The 19,735-nt window shown below is 39.9% G+C and overlaps 1 protein-coding gene across 2 annotated transcripts in view; it reads left to right on the forward strand.

The window, feature by feature from the left end:
• Rapgef5 (Rap guanine nucleotide exchange factor 5) overlaps positions 1 to 19,735 on the forward strand; it is a 269,039-nt gene that overhangs the window by 136,293 nt on the left and 113,011 nt on the right. For both annotated transcript variants that reach the window (XM_069996107.1, XM_069996106.1), the window contains exon 8: positions 17,068 to 17,141. In XM_069996107.1, the coding sequence (XP_069852208.1) occupies positions 17,068 to 17,141 (74 nt within the window). The remainder of the gene's footprint in view (positions 1 to 17,067; positions 17,142 to 19,735) is intronic.

Here is a 19,735-nt window from a genome sequence, read left to right on the forward strand (position 1 = left end):
GTGCTAGCTTTGAGCAGAAAAAGCCAAGCTTTTGGAGGGAGGCCTTGAGTCCAACCCCAGTACCAGCATGCGCACACACACACACACACACACACACACACACACACACACACACACGCATGCACGCACAATAGTAAGTGAAATTGATTTGTCAATGAAATGAATAATTATAATCAAAAGAGAATGTATTCAAAGATGCTACATTGTAGAGAATGTCAGAGCATTTCATTGAGTATGTAATGTTTATTCATGTATAATATCTTCAGATAGTTGTACAAGAGGGTTTCAATTTAACATGTCCATTTACTTCTACAATGCATCTTGATCAGTCACCCCTTCCATCGCTCTCCACTCCCATCTACCCATTCCCTCATAAGTCCCATCAAGTTTCCTGTTCATTGACTATATTCACTCACCATTCTTCCCTTTCATCATCTCTTGCTAGCCACCCCTCCCAGGTCAAAACAGGTTTTGGCCTCCTGATATTTATTTATGTAAACTGTAATTGTTCAACACAATTACACCATGGAATAGTGTAACACTCAGTAGACAAAGGTAATAAAATCACTTTAAATGGGAGCTTGCTTCTATTATGGAGAATCAGATTTTAGGACGGAGACTGGACCCAGATAGTCCCTATCCCAGGAATGTGATGACTCATGGAACAGGTTGTTCTCTGGCTTTCTGTGATCCAGTACCATGATTTTATCTATTCAAATTCCTGTTTGTTATTGCCTATGTTTTATACACAAAGGTAAACCCTGAAGAACAGATTGCTGCAGGTTAGAGCAGGGAGGTGGTTGGTTGTAAGGCAGTGAGAGGCATTGAATCAAGTTTTCTAGCTGAAAACTAAGAAATAGCTTCTAGCATTGCAGCTCCTGGGAACATGTTTTCTATAAGGCAGCTTGATGAGTATAATGAGAGTACCCTGTGCATAAATTCAATATTAGGTTTACACCCAAGGTCAAATGAAAGTTAATGACCATTTGCACACCAGAGATCTGCAACCCACATTTTTATTTCTTTCTCATAATGACAAAAAGGGAGAGCAATTTATATTTAAATTGATTTAAATTTCAAAGCATAAACACAGAGGTCTCTCCGGTCCCCCCTCCCCTCCCTTTTTTGTTAGTGAATGTCCTGGCACATTTCAACTTTCATAAAAAATTAAGTCCCATCACATTCCAGTTCCCCAGTGTCCTAGCTTTTTGTTGTCTGTTGAACTTTCCTGTTCTCCCCTGCTGGGTTAGTGACATCAAATCAGAACCCAGCAATGCAATCAGGGCCACTTTATTTAATGATTTAGGTTTTGCATTTGTTGAGCTAATTAGCTGATTGAAGCAACTAATGGGTGTCTTTAATACACTGTTGACTGGGCAGCCTCTCCCTGCAGTCTGCCAGCTCCTTTGTTCTCAGTCCTCTGGGGAGGCGGGGGCTGCTTCCCAGATGAACACATGATATATGGCACCCAGCATTTGGAGGCAGGACCTCAGAGGTCATTATACTAATTACCAGGTACCCCCAAGCAGGCCGTGCATCCACTTAAAATTCTGTATCTGACTAATTCTGTGCCTATAAACAAAGGCTTATATTTTGGATGTCGTACGGATATTTGGACTGGGGCGGAAATGGAGATTTTCCATAATTCACTTTTAGAATTTGTAATTCTCCTCACTACTTCTCTGTGTGTCCCTTTGGTACCAAGTAAAAGCAATCTGTAGATGTGTTAAAATATTGAATATAAAAATATTTAAGGGAATATTAGGAGGCAATCACATAATTAAAAGGAAAACTGTATTAATGGCTAAAATTGTCTCTCTTAGGTACTAAAATATTCCTTAAGAAGAATTATTATTCTGTGCTCTGTTTATAAAGTTATTCAATTCTTCAGTCCAGTAAGTTTAGTAGTCTCCACCAAAATCCAGGAGTTTGGGGAGTGCAGTCAGGAAATGGGACTTCTACACTGCTTACATTACCCTTGATGGGTCATCCTCAGTCCCAGTGGCCTTTCTTTATAAAAGGAGGAGGTAGGTTTGGTTGATGACTGGAGAGCCAAGTTTGTTCTGAAGGTCATATCCGAAGCACCAAATCCTAGGAAGTTCCCCTCTGTCAATCCCATAAGCTATCTCGTCCAAACAAACACAGGAATCATAATTGCAGGTAATATAATTTCTTTTCCCAGTTTATTTATTTCGACTTTTTTCCTTGGGGAAAATCAACTGAAGCCTTTCTCTTTCTTACTCCTTCCCTCTGCTACCACCCCACCTCCACTCCCAGATGTTTTGCTGGCATTTGTATTAGCAAGTAAGAGCCATCAAGGGAAATCTTTGTCCAGGCCCTATGACCCAGCTATTGTCCCTCACTCATCACATTAAAAGTCTAATTGTATAAAGAGCCATGAAAATGGATCTGCTCTCAGTAACACTGAAAATGACATGAACACAAGGTGTGACTGAATAAACAGTGCTTCATAGCATTGTCTCCCAGAAATCTCCCAGGAGAAGTAATACTTATGGTGAAAGTGAAATGTGTTTTTACTTTTGCTTTTCTGTTTAGTACCAGTACAGAAGCTTGAACTCAGGGTTAGTTTTTTCATTCAAGTCTGGAGCTCTACCACTTGAGCCACAGTTCCATGTCTAGCTTTTGGCTGGTTGATTGAAGGGTCTCAAAGATTTTTCTGCCTGGGCCTACTCAAAATTTGATCCTCAGATTTCAACCTCTTGACTAGCTATGATTTACAGGTGTGAGCCTCTAGCACTTGGCTTATTCTGGCTTAATATGGATTGATGGATGGATGGATGGATAGACAGACAGACAGACAGACAGACAGACAGACTTGCAGTCTTTCAGTAGGTTATAAGACATGTCTTTTAACACTGCCATCCAGTCTTTGGGATCTGTTTGGGGATGAGATTGGTGATAGATGTTTCTCCCTAGAGCCAGTGAAGGCTTGTGTTATACAATTTTACCTTAAACAGTACATTCAGTGGTTTTGTTTGGAGATATGGAAATGTGGATATATATACCTCTTTCCTATGGGCTGCATCGAAGTTCCTCCTAGACCAAGCTGCGCAGTGGTGGCTCACACCTGTAATCCTAGCAACTCAGGAGGCTGAGACTGAGGATCACTGTTCAAAGCCAGCCCAGGCAGCAAAGTCGGTGAGACTCTTATCTCTATTAATCACCAGAAAACTGGAAGTAGTGCTGTAGCTCAAGTGGTAGAGTGCTGGCCTTGAGATGAAGAGCTCAGGGACAGCGCCCAGGCCAAGAGTTCAAGCCCCATGACTGACAAAAAAAAAAAAGTTCCTCCTAGATCAAACAAAATTTTGCTTTTCTAAAGCAGTAGCCTTCAATTTAAGTTTGCATAGCAATTACCTTCAGCACTGTTAATGGTGCTAATTCCTGGTACCTGCCCCTAAGACTTTCATTTAAGTGAGGATTGAGGCCCTGGCATCTGGGTTTTTATTCAGCTTTTATTTAGCCCTACGTAGCTTGGATGGGAGACATTGACAAATACATAGAAAAGTCTGTGAGCTGCAGACTCAGGGAATGGTATTCGTTCGTCTAATGAATCAAGCATGGTTGATAGAATTAAAATTATACTCAATACTTCTGCTATGAACTCATTAATTGGAGGATTACCTGACTAGGGTTTCGCTACCTGAATAGAACCCCCCATGGGGATAAAATAATTGTAAGAATTCCATGACGTTGGCAGTAAAAACTTAATGAAGAGAATTATTTCTAGCTTTTATGTGGTGGACAGTTAGGATAGGCATGTATTTTGACTACAGGTTCTATATGAAAATTTTTTTGGACCTGATTTTCACTGGTATAAGGAGAAATGGATTCTAGTCTGGTGTCACGTAGGTGCCCTTGAACAAAAGCCATGACCTTGTGTGCAGAAGTCACATCAGTAAAACTAAAGGACTTGACTTTATTCTTTTGCCTGGAACTGGTTAACCTCTCTGTCTGGTAAAGAGCTATTAAAATCAATTAGGGAAGTTTATACTTCATCATGTTGTTTTCTGGTAGAAGAATGACAGGAAATTTTGAGATTAAGTTTAGAAAAGATGGCAGTTTGTAGACATAGTGTCTATTTTCCTTCATTCTAGAGACCGTAGAGAGCAAAGCATCATATATACAAAGTGTCACCTTAGCTCTTTACTTTCTAATTTTCTTCATTTTGATCTTTAGTTTTGTCTTGGTGTGTTCGAAAGGCTCATTTTCTATGTCCCAGGGAAGTTTTATAGAGCAAACTCAGATTTATTACTAACAGGAAGAAAGCAATTCTCTCTACCCAGTACAGGTGGAAGGAGGACTCAGAGAAAGTGGAGATGTCAGTCATCCATGGCAGGAACCCATCTTGCTGATTATGGAGAAGTGGAGGACTGTCTCAGCAGTCTCTGGTCTCCAGGGATGGGGTGTTCACCCGGACTGTCAGGCTTCCTGGGTGCTGAGGCAGCATATTTTGTGTGCTGACTCTGACTCCAAGCACCTTGGGCTTCCGGATTTGAGTCATTACTGAAACTGACCAAAGAATTACAATTTCACATTATTTGTACCAAAATCTGAGTTATTGAAGTTGCTTTTTATAGCATTAGGTTTACATAAGTCAACTGATTGTGTGGTCAATCTTGTATTCAAATGAACAGTCTCAGTCTATGGCTTTGTCAACATTCAAAATAACAGACTTAGCTGGGCACCGGTGGCTCACACCTGTAATCCTAGCTACTCAGGAGGCTGAGATCTGAGGATCACGGTCCAAAGCCAGCCTGGGCAGGAAAGTCAGTGAGACTCTTATCTCCAATAAACCACTAGAAAACCGGAAGTAGGCTGTGGCTCAAGCAGTAGAGCGCTTGCTTTGAGCTGAAGAGCTGAGGGACAGTGCCCAGGCCCAGAGTTTAAGCCCCACAACCAACAAAAAACAAAAACAGAAAAGACTTATTTGAGAGGAAATATGACTCAGTGCTTTTGACCTGGATTTGAAAAATATTCACAGTAGACTTTGTGAGTGCATGCACCCACACGTGTGTGTGTGCTTGTGCACATACACAAGTGCACACTGGTCCTGTAGCTTAAACTCAGGGCCTGGGCATTGTCCCTGAGCTTTTTTGCTCCAGGCTAGTACTCTACCACTTGAGCTACAGCTCCACTTCTGGCTTTGTGGGTAGTTTATTAGAGATAAGAGTCTCATAGACTTTCCTGCCCTGGCTGGCTTCAAACCGTGATCCTCAGATCTCAGCTTCCTGAGTAGCTAGGATTATAGGCATGAGCCATCAGCAGCTGGTAGGGCATACAAAACATCTACATGCAAAAGAATGGAATAGGAACATTAGAACATAATATATTCAAAACAACTCAAAATGGATGGATGCAAGAACTTGAACTACTGAGAGAAAACACAAGGAAAGCTTGGCAATGACTTTTTATTAGTGTAGCCACAAAAGCTCAAAAAAAGTAGCAATAGACAACTGAGATTTCATCATCTAAAAAGCTTCTGCACATCAAAGGAATCATTCATAGCAAAGAAGTAAAGTACATAATGGGAGAAAATATTTACAGGCTGTATGTATGATGGAAGTGGTTAATATCTAAAATATATGAAGGCATCAAAATGACCCAGTAGTGAGGAAGAAACTTAATGAAAAATGAGCAAATAAATAGACATTTCTCTATTTCTCAAAGCCTTACAGATATCCAGAAGGCATATGAAAAAAATAAATACAAAATAAAACTACAATAAGTTATCACCTGCTACCTGTTAGAATGGTTATTATCAAAGAGATGAAAGGTAACAATGTTAGTAAGAGTGTTGCTAAAAGGGAACACTTGTGCCCTGCTGGTAGAATATATGTTAGTCCAGCCAATTATAGAGAATAATATGGAAGTTTCTAAAAAATATTGAAAATACTCACAAAGCAAATAAATACAGAGCAACCATAGGATACAGCATTCTCATTACTGGAAAAATATCTAAAGGAAACTATGTCAGTCTGTTGAAGTGATAGCTTCACAGCCATGTTCATTGTGTTATTCACAATAGCCAAGATACCAAATCAATGTAAGCAGCTGTGAGTGGATGAATGGATTAAAAAAAAATGTGGTATGTATATGCACAATAAGATACTATAATACTATACAACCCTTAAAAAGAAATACAGCCATTTATGATAGATGAATTTGGAGAACATTGTGCTAAACAAAATAAGCCAAGTGCAGAAAGATAAGTACTTCATGTTTTCACCTACATGTAGCAATTTTTTCAAAAATAAAGTCACATTTAAAGAAGCAGAAATTAGAATGATGGTTACTAGAGGCTTGGAAAGGGAGACTATGGGAATATCTTGACAAAATTGTATAAAGTTTTAGGCAGACAGAAGGAATAAGTTGTTATCTATAGTACAACATAGTGATCATGGCTAATAGTGATACATTATGTATTTCAAAATTCTTAAAAGAACATTTGCTGACAGAACATTTGGTTATGCTAATTTGATACAATCATTCCCCAGTATATATAAATATACAGTCTTCTGTCCATGTTGGGTCAGGGTCTACATTTGTGGATTCAGCCAACTATGGATCAAAATGTTTTTTCAAAAAAAATTCAGAAAGCAGACCAGACATGTGGCAAACTTCCGTTATCTGAACTCTGTGGGAGGCAGAAGTAGAATCCAGACCTGGCCTGGGAAGAGCACAAGACTCCATCTGTAAAATAAACTAAAAGAACCGTGGGCAAGGCTCAAGTACTATAGTGCCCCCCCCCACCGAGTTCATCACCAGTACTGCCAAGGAAAGGAAAACAACAACAACAACAAAAAAAAACAAAAACAAAAAAACAAAAAAGAAAGACTCCAAAAAGTTCCCAAAAACCTAAATTACCTACCACCATTCCACAGACCTGTGTCTCCTCGTCCCTGGTTCTCTCGCATCATTCACATATGCCGTTCTTAGGCTGTGATGGGTGATGGTTGTATCTGTACTTAACAGATCTTCACACCCTGTCCTTATTCCTTAGACAAAGAAGTCTAATGACTATAGTATAAGGAATCTTGTGGTGAGTTGAAGAATACAGGACCCTGTGCTTGCTTGTATGGAAGTATGCCATAATTTATATAAGGGCCTTGAGACCCTCAAGTTTTGGTATTCACTGGAGTTCCTAGAACCAGTCCCCTCTGATCCTAAGGTATGACTATCTATAGTTAGTAATATAAAATTATTCCATAGTATACGAATACCAAACTAGCACATTGTATCATAAAAATATGCAATTGTTACTAATTAACTAACTTTTTAGGGATGGGGCACAAGCCACTTTATGGAGGCCTGGAGGTAGGGAGGGATTGAAAAAGCACTTTGGAAAATGAGCTCTGGTGTCTTTGACAGTTCAGGCTTTTCCTGGGCACATAGTCTCCTATTAATTTAAATTTTGAGCTAAAAAATAGTTGGGGTTGATAACCAGTGTGTATGTTTTTCTCCCCCTCAAATACATGACTTTGTTGTTAGCATCTCATGAGATTTTGTATTTTTTTTACAAACCATTAAAATATGTTCACTAATTCTCAAAACTGGTGGTATAAAGAGCTCTTAGAGTTATTCACTACACTGACAGGGAGAGGGCAAGTGCTCTGTGCCCCTCACAGCCTGCTGCCTACCACCAAGGAGCAATATTTTAACTGCTTCTGAGTTGGATCTTTTTTGTTTCTGTGATGCTTGCTGGGTGAGTTTCTATCCCCTGTGTTGCACCACGCAGCTCCTGACAGGCAGGAGTTGTTGCAATCACTCAGAGTCCATAACAGTATCTGGTGGCTGCAGATCAGACCAGTTCCTGTCTTTGCTGGGCCAGCGCTCTGGGTCTCCTGGCTGCCCCACGCTGTACCGTATTGATCTTTCAGGAGCTTAAATACTGCTGCTTCCCTGCCACATGCTCCATCCAGCTGCTGCCTGTGGAGTGCAGTCCATGTTTGCCTCCTGGATCCCTGGCCCATATGAGCATGCAAGAGCTTTAGAATGCTTCCCATCCTGGGAAAAAGTAGCTCAAGAAATATGAGCTCTGCACCTCAGCTACCCTCAGCTGCATCCTGGTCACTGCTGGTTTCCTTGGAGTCTGCAGGTGCCACAGGGGCTTGAAGGGTCAATTTGGTATTGCCATTAACTTCATGTCATGCCTGAATTTTATATGTAAACCAGCCTCCCTGTCCTCCTCATGTCCTGTCACCCAGCTACCTGGTCTCATTGATTAGGCCTAAGCCCAGCTAGAATAGATGGAGTACAAGCCCTTAAAGCTCTTACCACCGCCTACCCCCAATCTCTGCTGCTCTTTTATTCTTTACTTCCCCATGGTCCACTGGAGGCAATGTGGAGACAGCCTTGAGCTTTCCAGCTCTGTGATTTTCTGACTTCCTCCTTCAGGAGAACAAACCTGTACATTTACAGTTAGTTCTTGATGTGTGTGTGAAGGGAGGTAACAGTTATATCTTTTTAAGCTTGTTGCCTTGCTGCTGAAAAAGTTCTATCTTGGATGTTAGCAAATTCTGTTTACATTTCTTATTTTCCCCTCAGTCCCATTGGCAGGTGGATGTGATTAGGAGAAAGGTCCCATCCAGAGATGAATTTTCAAGGAGAAAAGCACATTAATATGCTTTGTAATATCAAGGCACTGCCACTGATTAAGTACAACCCATCCACTCTTCTTCCACACATCACTCATTGAGTAGTATTATTAGCTACACATTCCTTTTGCAGGCAGTGAAACTAAAGCATGGTCAGTTGCTATCACTTGATGGTCTCATACTAGAAATGCTGTCAGAATGGTGGTGTATTTTCCCTGAAATATATAATAAAATGAAATTCTTTCCAATTCTAGCAGGATAGATTTTGATGAAGGTCAGGGGACAAAAAACTTAGATCTACTTTTCTATACTCTTAAGCTGTCTCCTCCCTTTTGCTTATTTAGTAGTCCACATGGCTTATTTTCACAAACACAAGGACTTCCAGGAATTTCTTGCTGGCTCCTCTGTATAGTAGGAAGATCTAGTGGCCATGTTATTGACAATTGAGCATGGTTGGAGTGACATAGGTTTTAAAATGTGGACTGTCTAACATAGAACCAGTGGTCCCTAGTTAAGTAACAGTTTCCCATATAGACAGTTCTGACCTGTTTTGCTTATGGTTTATAGTCTCAAGGGTAGAACTGTGTAGCTGTGAAAAGAAAATTGAGAGATTCTGGTTCTCTCTTGGCTTGGTGGCTTCCTGTGCAGTGGAGCTAATGGCACAAGGCCTGCTGGGGAGCTAAATGACAGGGCATGGAGCTCATGGCTTTGTGCTGGCACAGTTAGGCTCAGAAATAATTGTTCTTTTGCAAGCTAAGTCTTTTAGAATTTAATTCCTATGTGAAATTGTATAGAGTTGTGGAGTACGCCAGGTCTTCGTAAGTGAATCAACATTTGCTGTGTCTGAGAGCCTTTGCAGATCCCATCTTATATGAGATTGGCCTGAATCTATCCTCCCCAGAACATTTCCCTGAAAGGCACTTAAAAAGAAAAGAAAAACAAAACAAAAAACAAAAAACAAAGTATTCTGCCTCTTTAAAAAATGTAGGAGAAAAATTGTCATTATTTTTAATTTTCTTTTTTGTTCATGAGATTCTATCTGTGTAATATACAAGCCATATTTTAATGAAAATAAATCTTTTTTTACTGATAAGCACAGCAGATTACCTTTTTGTTATGCTGGCCAATGAGGTAAATATTTAATGCTTTAAGGATCTGATTTGGGATGCCTTTTGCTCTAGTGATATTACCATTTTTCTCTGTTGAATAACTTTCCCAATAAACTGGACTTATTAAATCTTACTCAAAAGAAAGCACGGCAAAAGCCTGTTAAGAGATGGAAGAGAAGGGAATTTGGAAGGTCACAAGAATGGAAACAGAATCTTTTCTGCCTTAGGGCAGGACTAATCTTGCAGTCAGCCAGACAGCAGGAGCAGCCCAGAGCCTTGGTCTCAGTGCTGGAACCTCCAGCCAAGCACTGGAGCTTGTCAGTCCCTTCTCATTTCTCTCTCCTTAATACAGATTTCTGATCTTGTGAGTGAATTTGGTTTCTAACACACTCACTTCCCGATGGTAGTAAAAGCACAGAATTGCTTTCATGGAGCAACCATTTATTATCGATTCTGTGAATCCTTGGGTTGTATCCATAGGGAGGTTTGGGGATAAGAACTGGGTAAGAACACTTTGAAATGCATAAAGTCATTACCAACTCTAACTGAAGTCCTAGTAGGAAATTCAAGTCAGTTCTTGTTTAGTCGTTGGCAGTAAATCTCTTGCTGTTAAATCCAGCAGTCTCCAGCTCAGTTGATAGGCCAAACAGGTTGAGGCAGAGTGCAAATTGTTGGATAGAGATGCCTTGGGCCCTGGACAGTACTGAGAAGAGGCCCACTAGCTCTGGAGGCCAGACTGTAACACCACGTGGAGTGACTGGGTGGTGCATATCGATCCTTAGTTTTCAGATTTACACACATCAGAACAAAATGCGGTGATGAGATAAAGAGTGGCACTGCTTCTCTTCTTTCCAAGGACTAGATGAGATTTGAGGCTTTGGAAGCACCTATTTTCCTATGTTGGTACCTGCACCCTCTCCACCGCATGTTCTCCCCTCCTCCACATTTCTCTCCAAACTTGCTGCCCTGCCTGCTCAGGGAAGCACCCTTCATTGTTGAATGTGCATAGCATACTGTTGAGGGATCTTCTAAAATAAATATTGTGACCCCTCTCCAGGATGGTACAAAAACCAGCTAATTGTTTACATAAAAGGGAACTGGTTCTGCCTCCTGTGGTCTGGAAACACTGCAGTTGTTTTCCTAACATTTGTATGTCCACATCCCACAGGACACACGAAAGCTCCTGACCGAGTGCACACCTCCTCCACACTTGGGAACAATGCTAGTTATGATGCAGTTTCATTTCATTTTTCCTTACTTGCTCATTATATTCTATTTATATTTCATTAAGAAGGAAAAGAAATCCCTGTCAAGATCCCTTATGAATAAATGCTGGGTTGAGGTGCTACATGCCTGTAATCCCAGTAGTTTTGGGAGACTAAGACAGGAGGATCTCAAATTCAAGGCCAGAGTGTGCTACATTAGCAAGATCCTGTATGAACAACATAACATAAAACAAACAACAAAAATAGAGGAAAAGAAAGGGATGGAGTGAAGAGGGAATGAGGTAGGAAGAAAGGGATCCAAATGAATGAATTGTCTACCTCCTTGACTGAGGCAGAGGTGAACACCCACAGATGCACACATTCATATGGAGCTTGGGGCTGATTTTTAAGAGTGATCCCAACTATAGTGACAGTCATTGTGTGTGTGTGTGTGTGTGTTATTCTTGATGTGGTCTTGCCTTTCTAAAACCAACCAGCAGAAATTAAGCATCACTTTGGAAAGATAAGAGTTTGGCTGTGTGTGTGTGTGTGTGTGTGTGTGTGTGTGTGTGTGTGTGTGTGTGTGTGTGTGTGTGTGTGTGTGTGTGTGTGTGTGTGTGTAAGTGAAGGTGGGTGGGGGGGAATATTGGAGTGTGCCAGTGCTAGGACTTGAACTCAGGACCTGACTTCTGTACCTTAGCTTTTGCACTCAAAGCTGGTACTCTACCACTTGAGCCATAGCTCCACTTTCATCTTTTGGGTGGTTAATCACAGATTAACCTGTCTGGACTGGCTTTGAACCATGATCCTCAGATCTCAGTCTCCTAAGTAGCTAGGATTACACATGAGCCATCAGAGCCCAGCTGAGTTCCACTATTGTTTAAGTAGTATTAGAGTTACTGGAAGAGTTTTTTGTATGTCCTAGTAAGTTGGAGTAAGAGAAAGCCTTGTTTCCAAGGCAACATAGTGCTATCAAGGCAAGCCTGAGGATTCTTGGAGAATGACAGCAGTTGCTCATCTTAAATCCCTGTTGGCTCATTTTCAAATGAATGGCACTTAAACTAGGTACTCTTAAGTGAATTAGTGCTAATTAATTCACATATACTGTTAGTTCTTTTGTGGGCTCTAATGTTCCCTTTTCAGAGTACATGTCCTGCATGATGTGTTTTTGTTATGGTAAGCTATTTTCAAAGGCCATTTTTTGCTTTTACATTCTGTGAGTAGAGAGATAAGGAATAGTTTGTGTTGGCAGAGTGAGATCCAAGCCTCCCTAGTCCTAGAATCTGTCATTCCTGTGTACGTGTTCTGCTGGAGGGAACAGTCCCAGAATCAATATTTGCACAGGAAAATTTTCCCCAACCTACCCTTATTTGATCAGATAAAAGAAAAATTGAGCCTACAATCTAAATAACTACTTCCTCCTCCTACCATAGGATATTTGCTGTTAGAGGGCATGAAGGAATTGACATTAATCAATGAATTATAGGCTCAGTAGAGCTCTCCCTTTTAGATGATCCTGACTATGGGTTTTCTACATGTAACTTCATGAACTGATCATAAATCCTTGGAACTTCAGGAGTAGTAAGTTGTTTTTATTTCCAAATGATATATGGGAACATTGGCTACATGTATCCTGGGAGTTATGATTTATCAGTGTTTTTGAGAAAATGGGGTTATAAGTTTATATAATAGAAATAGAATTGGGCATTCTGTTTTCTTGACTCTTGGGGTATTAAGGCTGAGAGTCTAATAGAATGAGAGAATCTCTCCAACATGAAGATTGACAGGAGGGCCGATGCTGGTGGCTCATGCCTGTGATTCTAGCTAATATCTGAGGAGGCTTAGGTCTGAGGATTGAGGTTTGAAGCCAACCTGACAAATCTGTGAGATTCTTGTCTCTAATTAACCAGCAAAACACTGCGAATGGAGCTGTGGCTCGAGTGTTAGAGCACCAGCCTTGAGCAAAAACACCAAGTGAGAGCTCAAGGCCCTGAATTCCAGCACAGTACCAAAAAAAAAAAAAAAAAAAAAAAAGAAAGATCGATATGAGATACCTTTGCCAGGACACTTGACTTTAAGATTCTCACTCTGCTAATTTGGGTGTAGTGTAAGACAGTTTTGTTTTTTGGTTTTTGGTTTTTTTGGTCAGTCATGGGGCTTGAACTCTGGACCTGGACGCTGTCCCTCAGCCCTTCAGTTCAACGCTAGAACTCTACTCCTGGAACCACAGCACCACTTCCAGTTTTCTGAGTGGTTTATTGGAGATAAGAGTCTCACAGACTTTGCTGCCTGGGATGGCTTTGAACTGGGATCCTCAGATATCAGCCTCCTGAGTAGCTAGGATTAGAGGCATGAGACACTGGCACCCAGCTAAGACAACATTGTTTATGTTGTTAAAGATATGACAAAGGGGTGCTGTTGCTCAAGTGGTAGAATGCTTGCCTTAAGCTGAAGAGCTCAGGGACAGTGCCCAGGCCCACAACTGACAAAAAAAAAAAAAAGACAATAAATGTAGAATTAGGGCGGTGGGGATATGGTTCAGAGGGAGAACACTTTCCTAGCATGTACAAAGTCATAGCTAAACCTCCTCAACACTGCAAAATAAGCAAATAAATATGGTAATGCTGTTGAGGATGAGCTAGAAAGCAGGACTAACTTTTGGCCTAGATATGCTTTTATATTTACTATGCATTGAGAATTGTGGCTAAATCTCAAGTCGGGTGTGCTGGCTCAAGTCTGTAATACAAAAAGCTCCCAAGTAAAAGCTGCTTGGGATGCTGAGATCCATGAGTCACAGTTTGAAGCCAGCCTAGGCAAAAAAAAAAAAAAATTGAAAAATGAGACCCCCCTCTCCCTCAACCAATGTCTTGAGTGCTACACAGGTGTTACTTACCTATTACATCAACTGTGGAGGAAGTGCAATAGTTGGAAATAGTGGTACACACCTGTCATTCCAGTGATACTGGGAACAAATAGGAAGGTTGTGGTTCAAGCCAAGGTGGGCATGCAAAGTGAGACTCATCATAGCCCATAAATAACCAACACAAAATGGCTGCCAGAGTGGCATATGCCTAGACTGTGTTGAAACCAAAGTACCACCAAAGGGAGGACTGTGATGTGCCTAAATCTAGAAAAAATAGTGATGACTATCAGTCCTGAAATTTGTTACTAATTGTCCTAAATATATCCTGTGTGCTAGATTAATTAGGTAAGAATCAGATATGTCTATATTGTAGTACATTGCTTTAAAATGTAAAGCATGACTTTAGTGGGCTAAAATATTGGAAGGTTTAATTTTCCTCATTATTCATGAAAATTAAAGCTTTGAAGAGCAAAAAAAAAAAAGTAAAATGCAACAAAAATAAGTGCCAAAATGCAGTTGGCCTCATGTGGGATGATCCCACAGTGGTGTAATATTGGTAGCTCTCCAGGATAAGATTTCTTATATTATTCCATTTGGGGGAGAGTAGTTCCTTACTTTTATAGCCCATTGTATTTTTTAAGTGGGGGGTACAGTCAGGATGTTATTCTAAATTTTATTTTTCCCTTTGTATTCTTACCTCTGATTTTCAAAGCAAACATGGGTGTTTTTCTTTATTCTTAAATTTCCTTCTAGCTGGCAACAGTAGAACAATTTTTAGCTGAAAACAGAAGAAAAGCTTCTACCTACTTCTGCTGTTCCTACCTTACCTCTAGGGACCCGGCTGGTAGGAGTTGTCTCAGTTATGTGAGGAGTTGAACAGAATTTCCCTCCCTCCTCCTTTCATGAACAGTTCCAAAAGAAGTCACTTATTGTGGAAGTAGGTGTTGTCATGGGAGGCCCCTCAGCTCACCTGGGGCTGCATTATGTGTCCCCGTGAACAGTCACAGCGTGCTCCTATGCGCAAGGGCACTGTAGGTAAGCTGCATGGTAGGCACCACACGGCAGGCATACAAAAAAAGACATACAAAAGTAATAGGTACAGGCAATGATATTCCAAAAATGCAGAGCAGAAAGAATAATATCTAAAAGTACACAAAAGAAGGAAAGCTGCAGGTGTAAGTACAGTGGGTGAGCTCACTGCCAGCTAGGTTTGTTTGCTTTGGTTGGAGAGGGCAGAAGGGCAACTGTGATAGTGAATACAAGAAGAACTTACTCTGCTTAGGATCACCATTGGTTGTGAGCTTCCCACCTGGGCTATGTTCAACTCATTGACAATTTGTGTTCATTTTACCTAACAGTAGTACAACTCAAATCCTGCTAAGTGGCCACCTCTCTGGTCTGAGTCACTGTCACCTAACTCCTTTCCTCACATGAACTTGCTTCTGCTGAGTGTGTTCACAAAGAAGTTAAAAAAAAAAGAACTTGGCAACATATACATCAACTAATACAATTCCCAATTTAAAAGTCTTCAATGACTCTCTATGTCCTTAGAGACAAATATGAATTTATTAAAGTCTATACTCCCCCACCATCTCCATACTCTCTCTCCATCTTAATCTTCAGGTTTCAGCCCAAATAACATTTCTTCAGAGAAGGACTTTTCTCCATGGCTACCAACAACCTCCCTACTGGTCTTCTACCATTTATTTCCCTTTTTCTTCTTTTAAGGATCTTATGGTGATTTTTAATTTCATCTTAGTTTCTTTCATTATTGCTATTGATAGTAGTAGTAGCTGTTATTGACTATTTCTTCAGGTAATATTTTAGTTTATAGAGTTTTTATGTCATATCCACTGTGTGTGTGGGGGGAGTGTTGAACCTATAGTAGGTACTCAGTAAATATTTGTTCAAATGAAAGAGTAGGTAATACATAGACAAAAATCATTATATCATCCTGCTTCTACCAGAGATGTGCAAAACACATTTTTTAGTGTATGTGTGAAATTGACATATAGAAGAAGACAGTTGCCGGAAACTACTCAGTGATGAGCATAAGTTTAGATTTGTTACGATAAGCAATGTAGAGGCTAGGCATGGTGATATATGTCCATATTCTCAGCTGTTTGCAAGGAAATAGATATTGAGAGGATCATAGATTGAGGCCAGCTGTGGCAAAAAGATAGCAAAGCCCTAATTCAACAAAGAAGCCAGGCCTGGTGTCATACACAAAATCCCAGCCCCTCAAGAAGCATATATGGGTAGATTGTGGTACAAAGCCTTCCTTAGGCAAAACTAAACAAGAATCCTATGTGGAAAGTGAAGGGGAGAAGAGAAGATAAGCAGTGCTTAAGCCAGAGCTTCACACATGTTGTTTTTGGTGTGTGTGTGTGTGTGTGTGTGTGTGTGTGTGTGTGTGTGTGTGTGTGTGTGTGTGTGTGTGTGTGTGTGTGTGTGCATGTATGCGTGTATGCATGTATGCATGTATGAATGTATGCACAGGCACATGTGCCAGTTCCAGCTTTTTGCTGGTTAATTGGAGATGAGTCTCACAGATTTTTCTGCCAAGGCTTGCTTTGAACCACAGTTCTCAAAATCTTCAGCCTCTTGAATAACTAGGATTACAGGCATGAACCACTAGCACCCAGCTTCCTGTTTTTCTGTTTTTTGAGACAACTATTTTAGCAGTTGTGTGTGCAAACTGGATTAGATAAGAAAGAGACTGAAGTCAAAAGTTGTGCGTAGGAGGTTATTTCAACAGGAAGAAAAAGTGGTAAGAACTTGGGCATGGAGATGCTAGGGAACAGGAGGTGGATTCAAGACTCCACAGTATGGAATTTTGTGCTAAGAATGTACAAGCAACAAATACTGTGCTTCCTCTGTAGTATGACATTTACACTACCAGCCACAAATCCACAACCAGTCAATCAATCAGTTCAATCAGTCAATCAATCTATCATCAATCATCACTCAGTATCCTCACAACTGACCCTTACCCCACACTGATAAAGCCCAATACTGAAATGATGATGTTAGAATGGCTTTAATGAAGGAAGAACTGAGATTACCTTTTCCCGTTGCCTTTGATTTAGTGGAGGAGAACATGTACTTGAATAATAGGAAAATTACCAGGTATTATAGATAACTTTGCATATGAATATCAAAAAAGTAGTGCTGTGGTTTTCATTTTATGAATCTACTTAGTATTAAGTATCTCAGAAATAAGATTCTAGATTTTTTGATGCTATGTTTGTTTAATATTGTTCTTTTTTTTTAAGCAATTGAACAGGATGAAGAAAGTAGTGGCAGAGACATAGCTGTGACTGAAGCAGAAAGTGTTCCAGATTCTCAGGTATGATCCATTCTATGACCACCCTTTCTCTATTGAGCATGGTAAGGAGTCTCTGCACAATATATAGATTTTACTTTTTATGCTCAGTGTATAGTCATATTGTTGGGAAAACTGTGCTTCGGTTTGACATAATGGTATTTCACTAGAAGGGCCCTAAATTGCTAACTATATTTACAAAATTTTCCTTTATACAGATTCAGTTACCCACTGTCCAGAAATATTCAGCTGAAAAGTCCAGAAGTAAGCAATTCATAAGTCTAGATTGTCGGTCACTTTGAATAACATGATGGTATTTTGATCCATCTGGTTCTATCCCACCTGGGATTTGAACCATCATTTTATCCAACATGTCCATCTTGTGTTCCCTACCAATGCTTTAGCCATTTAGCCACCGTTTTACTTATCATAGCAAGTGTCAGGGTATAAGTAGCCTAATGTGAGGTCACATACCTGTATCATTGATCTCATCTCACATCATTACATGTACACATATATTTTAGATTTTGAGAAATACCATGTTCACATAATTATTGTAGCATATTGTTATAATTGTCTTATTCTGTTGTTGCTGGTAATCTCTTACAGTGTCTAACTTGTAAAGTAAAGTTTACTATATATACACACATATGTGTGTATGTATATATATTTATATATGAAAAATCATAGTATGTATAGAGTTTGATACTATCATGGTTTCAGCTCTTCACTGGGGTCTTGGGACAGGCATGTCCCTTGCAGATAAAAGGATACTGTTGTACAGTGATTCATAGGTGAGGGAAATATACATATATATAGAGAGAGAGAGAGACTACATATCCCAAAGAAAGTAAGGGAAGAAATCTTGACACTGGAAGGAGAAGCATCTTAGGGCAGACCTTCCCTTATAACTAGCTGACAGCAACAATAGCCAGACAAATGATCATACCTTCCGCCCCAGCTTAGCAGTTACGGCCCTGGCATACTTTGAGTAGGAACCATACTATTGTGGCATAAAAACCCTGGTGCTAGAAACTTACCTTTATATCATCAAAGTATACCATTTGAAGATTCTTAGCCTAGTTGACCATTGCTTTTCACCTTGAAGCTTCTAAATTTGTTGATTCTAGTTAGAAGCAGTCAAGATTTCACAGGTTAAAATGTTTAAATAAATTAATATCGTTTTCCTTTATTTGTTTTTGAACCTGTTCTACAGGCAAAATTCTGTTTGAATGAAATCTTATTTCTCAAAAAGATGTACAAACCTTTGGGACTGTGTCCTTTTATTCAACAACGATAATATAACTACACATCTGCAGGTCATACAGAGGAATGAAATTATGAAACCAGTAAATTGATAATTAGATCAGCAATAGATTCCATTTGGGTTGAAATGTCGGGAGGGAAAGTTACTGGAAGGCATGATTATGTGGAAAGCAGCTGTCATCTCCTCTGATTGATCTGCTGTCCCCTAGACCTATCAGTTTTATCAGATGACTGCAAGCTCATCTGTCTAAGTCCTCTGGATGGAATCAGTAGTTCAAATCCTATGGGACAGGCTTAAAGAAAATTAACAGAATTTTGCCATCAGGTTCTTGGGGCAGAATTAGAAATAAATGCCTGTGTTTTTCAATTTGGACATATATATATGTGTAATTTCTAGATATATTTTATTTGATGTGTCATTTATATGCATATAAATTGAGCATCTACATTGGTTGAGTACAATAATCCGATACTTCAGATTACTTCATTCTGTACCCCAGAGTGTACTTAAAGCAATTGAAGTGAACATTAATTCCTTCTTTCTGCAACAAGGTAAAATGTATTAGTGTAGAAAAAAAGGCTTCTAGGTTGTTGAAAACTTTGGGTTCATAAAGATAAGATAGCCACCATCCAGGAGAGATGTGGCCATGTTGTACATATCTCCTACGTACCAGAGGACTCCTCTGTTGGCTTCTTTCTTCCCTTTGTCATTAAAGTGTTTTTTTTCTGCCTATTTGAATACTGTGACATGTGATCAGAATGAAAAGAGCATTAGTCTTGAATTGTCTACCAGCCCTTCTTCCTTCTAGTCAGTCCCTTCCTTCTACTTGGCCCCTTTGATCAGGTTCCTTAGGGGCGTGAACTCTCTAAGTGCCTATAAGATGTCCTTCAGGCTTCTATCTTTATGGTTTCCACACACTGTTGTGGGTACTGCCTAGCATGTATGATCTTTATCTCTGTCAAATGGAGATGGAAGGTTCTCACAAGGTTGAAACAAAGTAATATAAAACATTCCTGTGAGGGCTGGGGATGTGGCTCAGTGGTAAAGTGCTTGCCTGGTTTTCATGAGACTTTGTGTTTCATCCCTAGCAGCACAAAAGAAGGTAGAAACGGAGTGGAAAGAGCCTGCAATACTGGTGTACAGATGAATTTCAGTCTAGGCAACATAACCTGAGGTTTCATTTTAATTCCATTTCCACTTAATTAATAATATATTCTAATCAATCTTATGGAACCTGAGGGTGCTGCCTCCAGAACCAGACTGCCTGGGTTCTTTTCTTGGCTCTGCTTGAACAACACTCATGTTACAGAGAAGAAAACAAGTTTTTTGATAATACTGCATGCATGCTGGA

This window comes from Dipodomys merriami, unplaced genomic scaffold (genome assembly GCF_024711535.1).
Source record: "Dipodomys merriami isolate MVZ:Mamm:240054 unplaced genomic scaffold, mDipMer1.0.p SCAF_5, whole genome shotgun sequence".
Classification (NCBI taxonomy): domain Eukaryota; kingdom Metazoa; phylum Chordata; class Mammalia; order Rodentia; family Heteromyidae; genus Dipodomys; species Dipodomys merriami.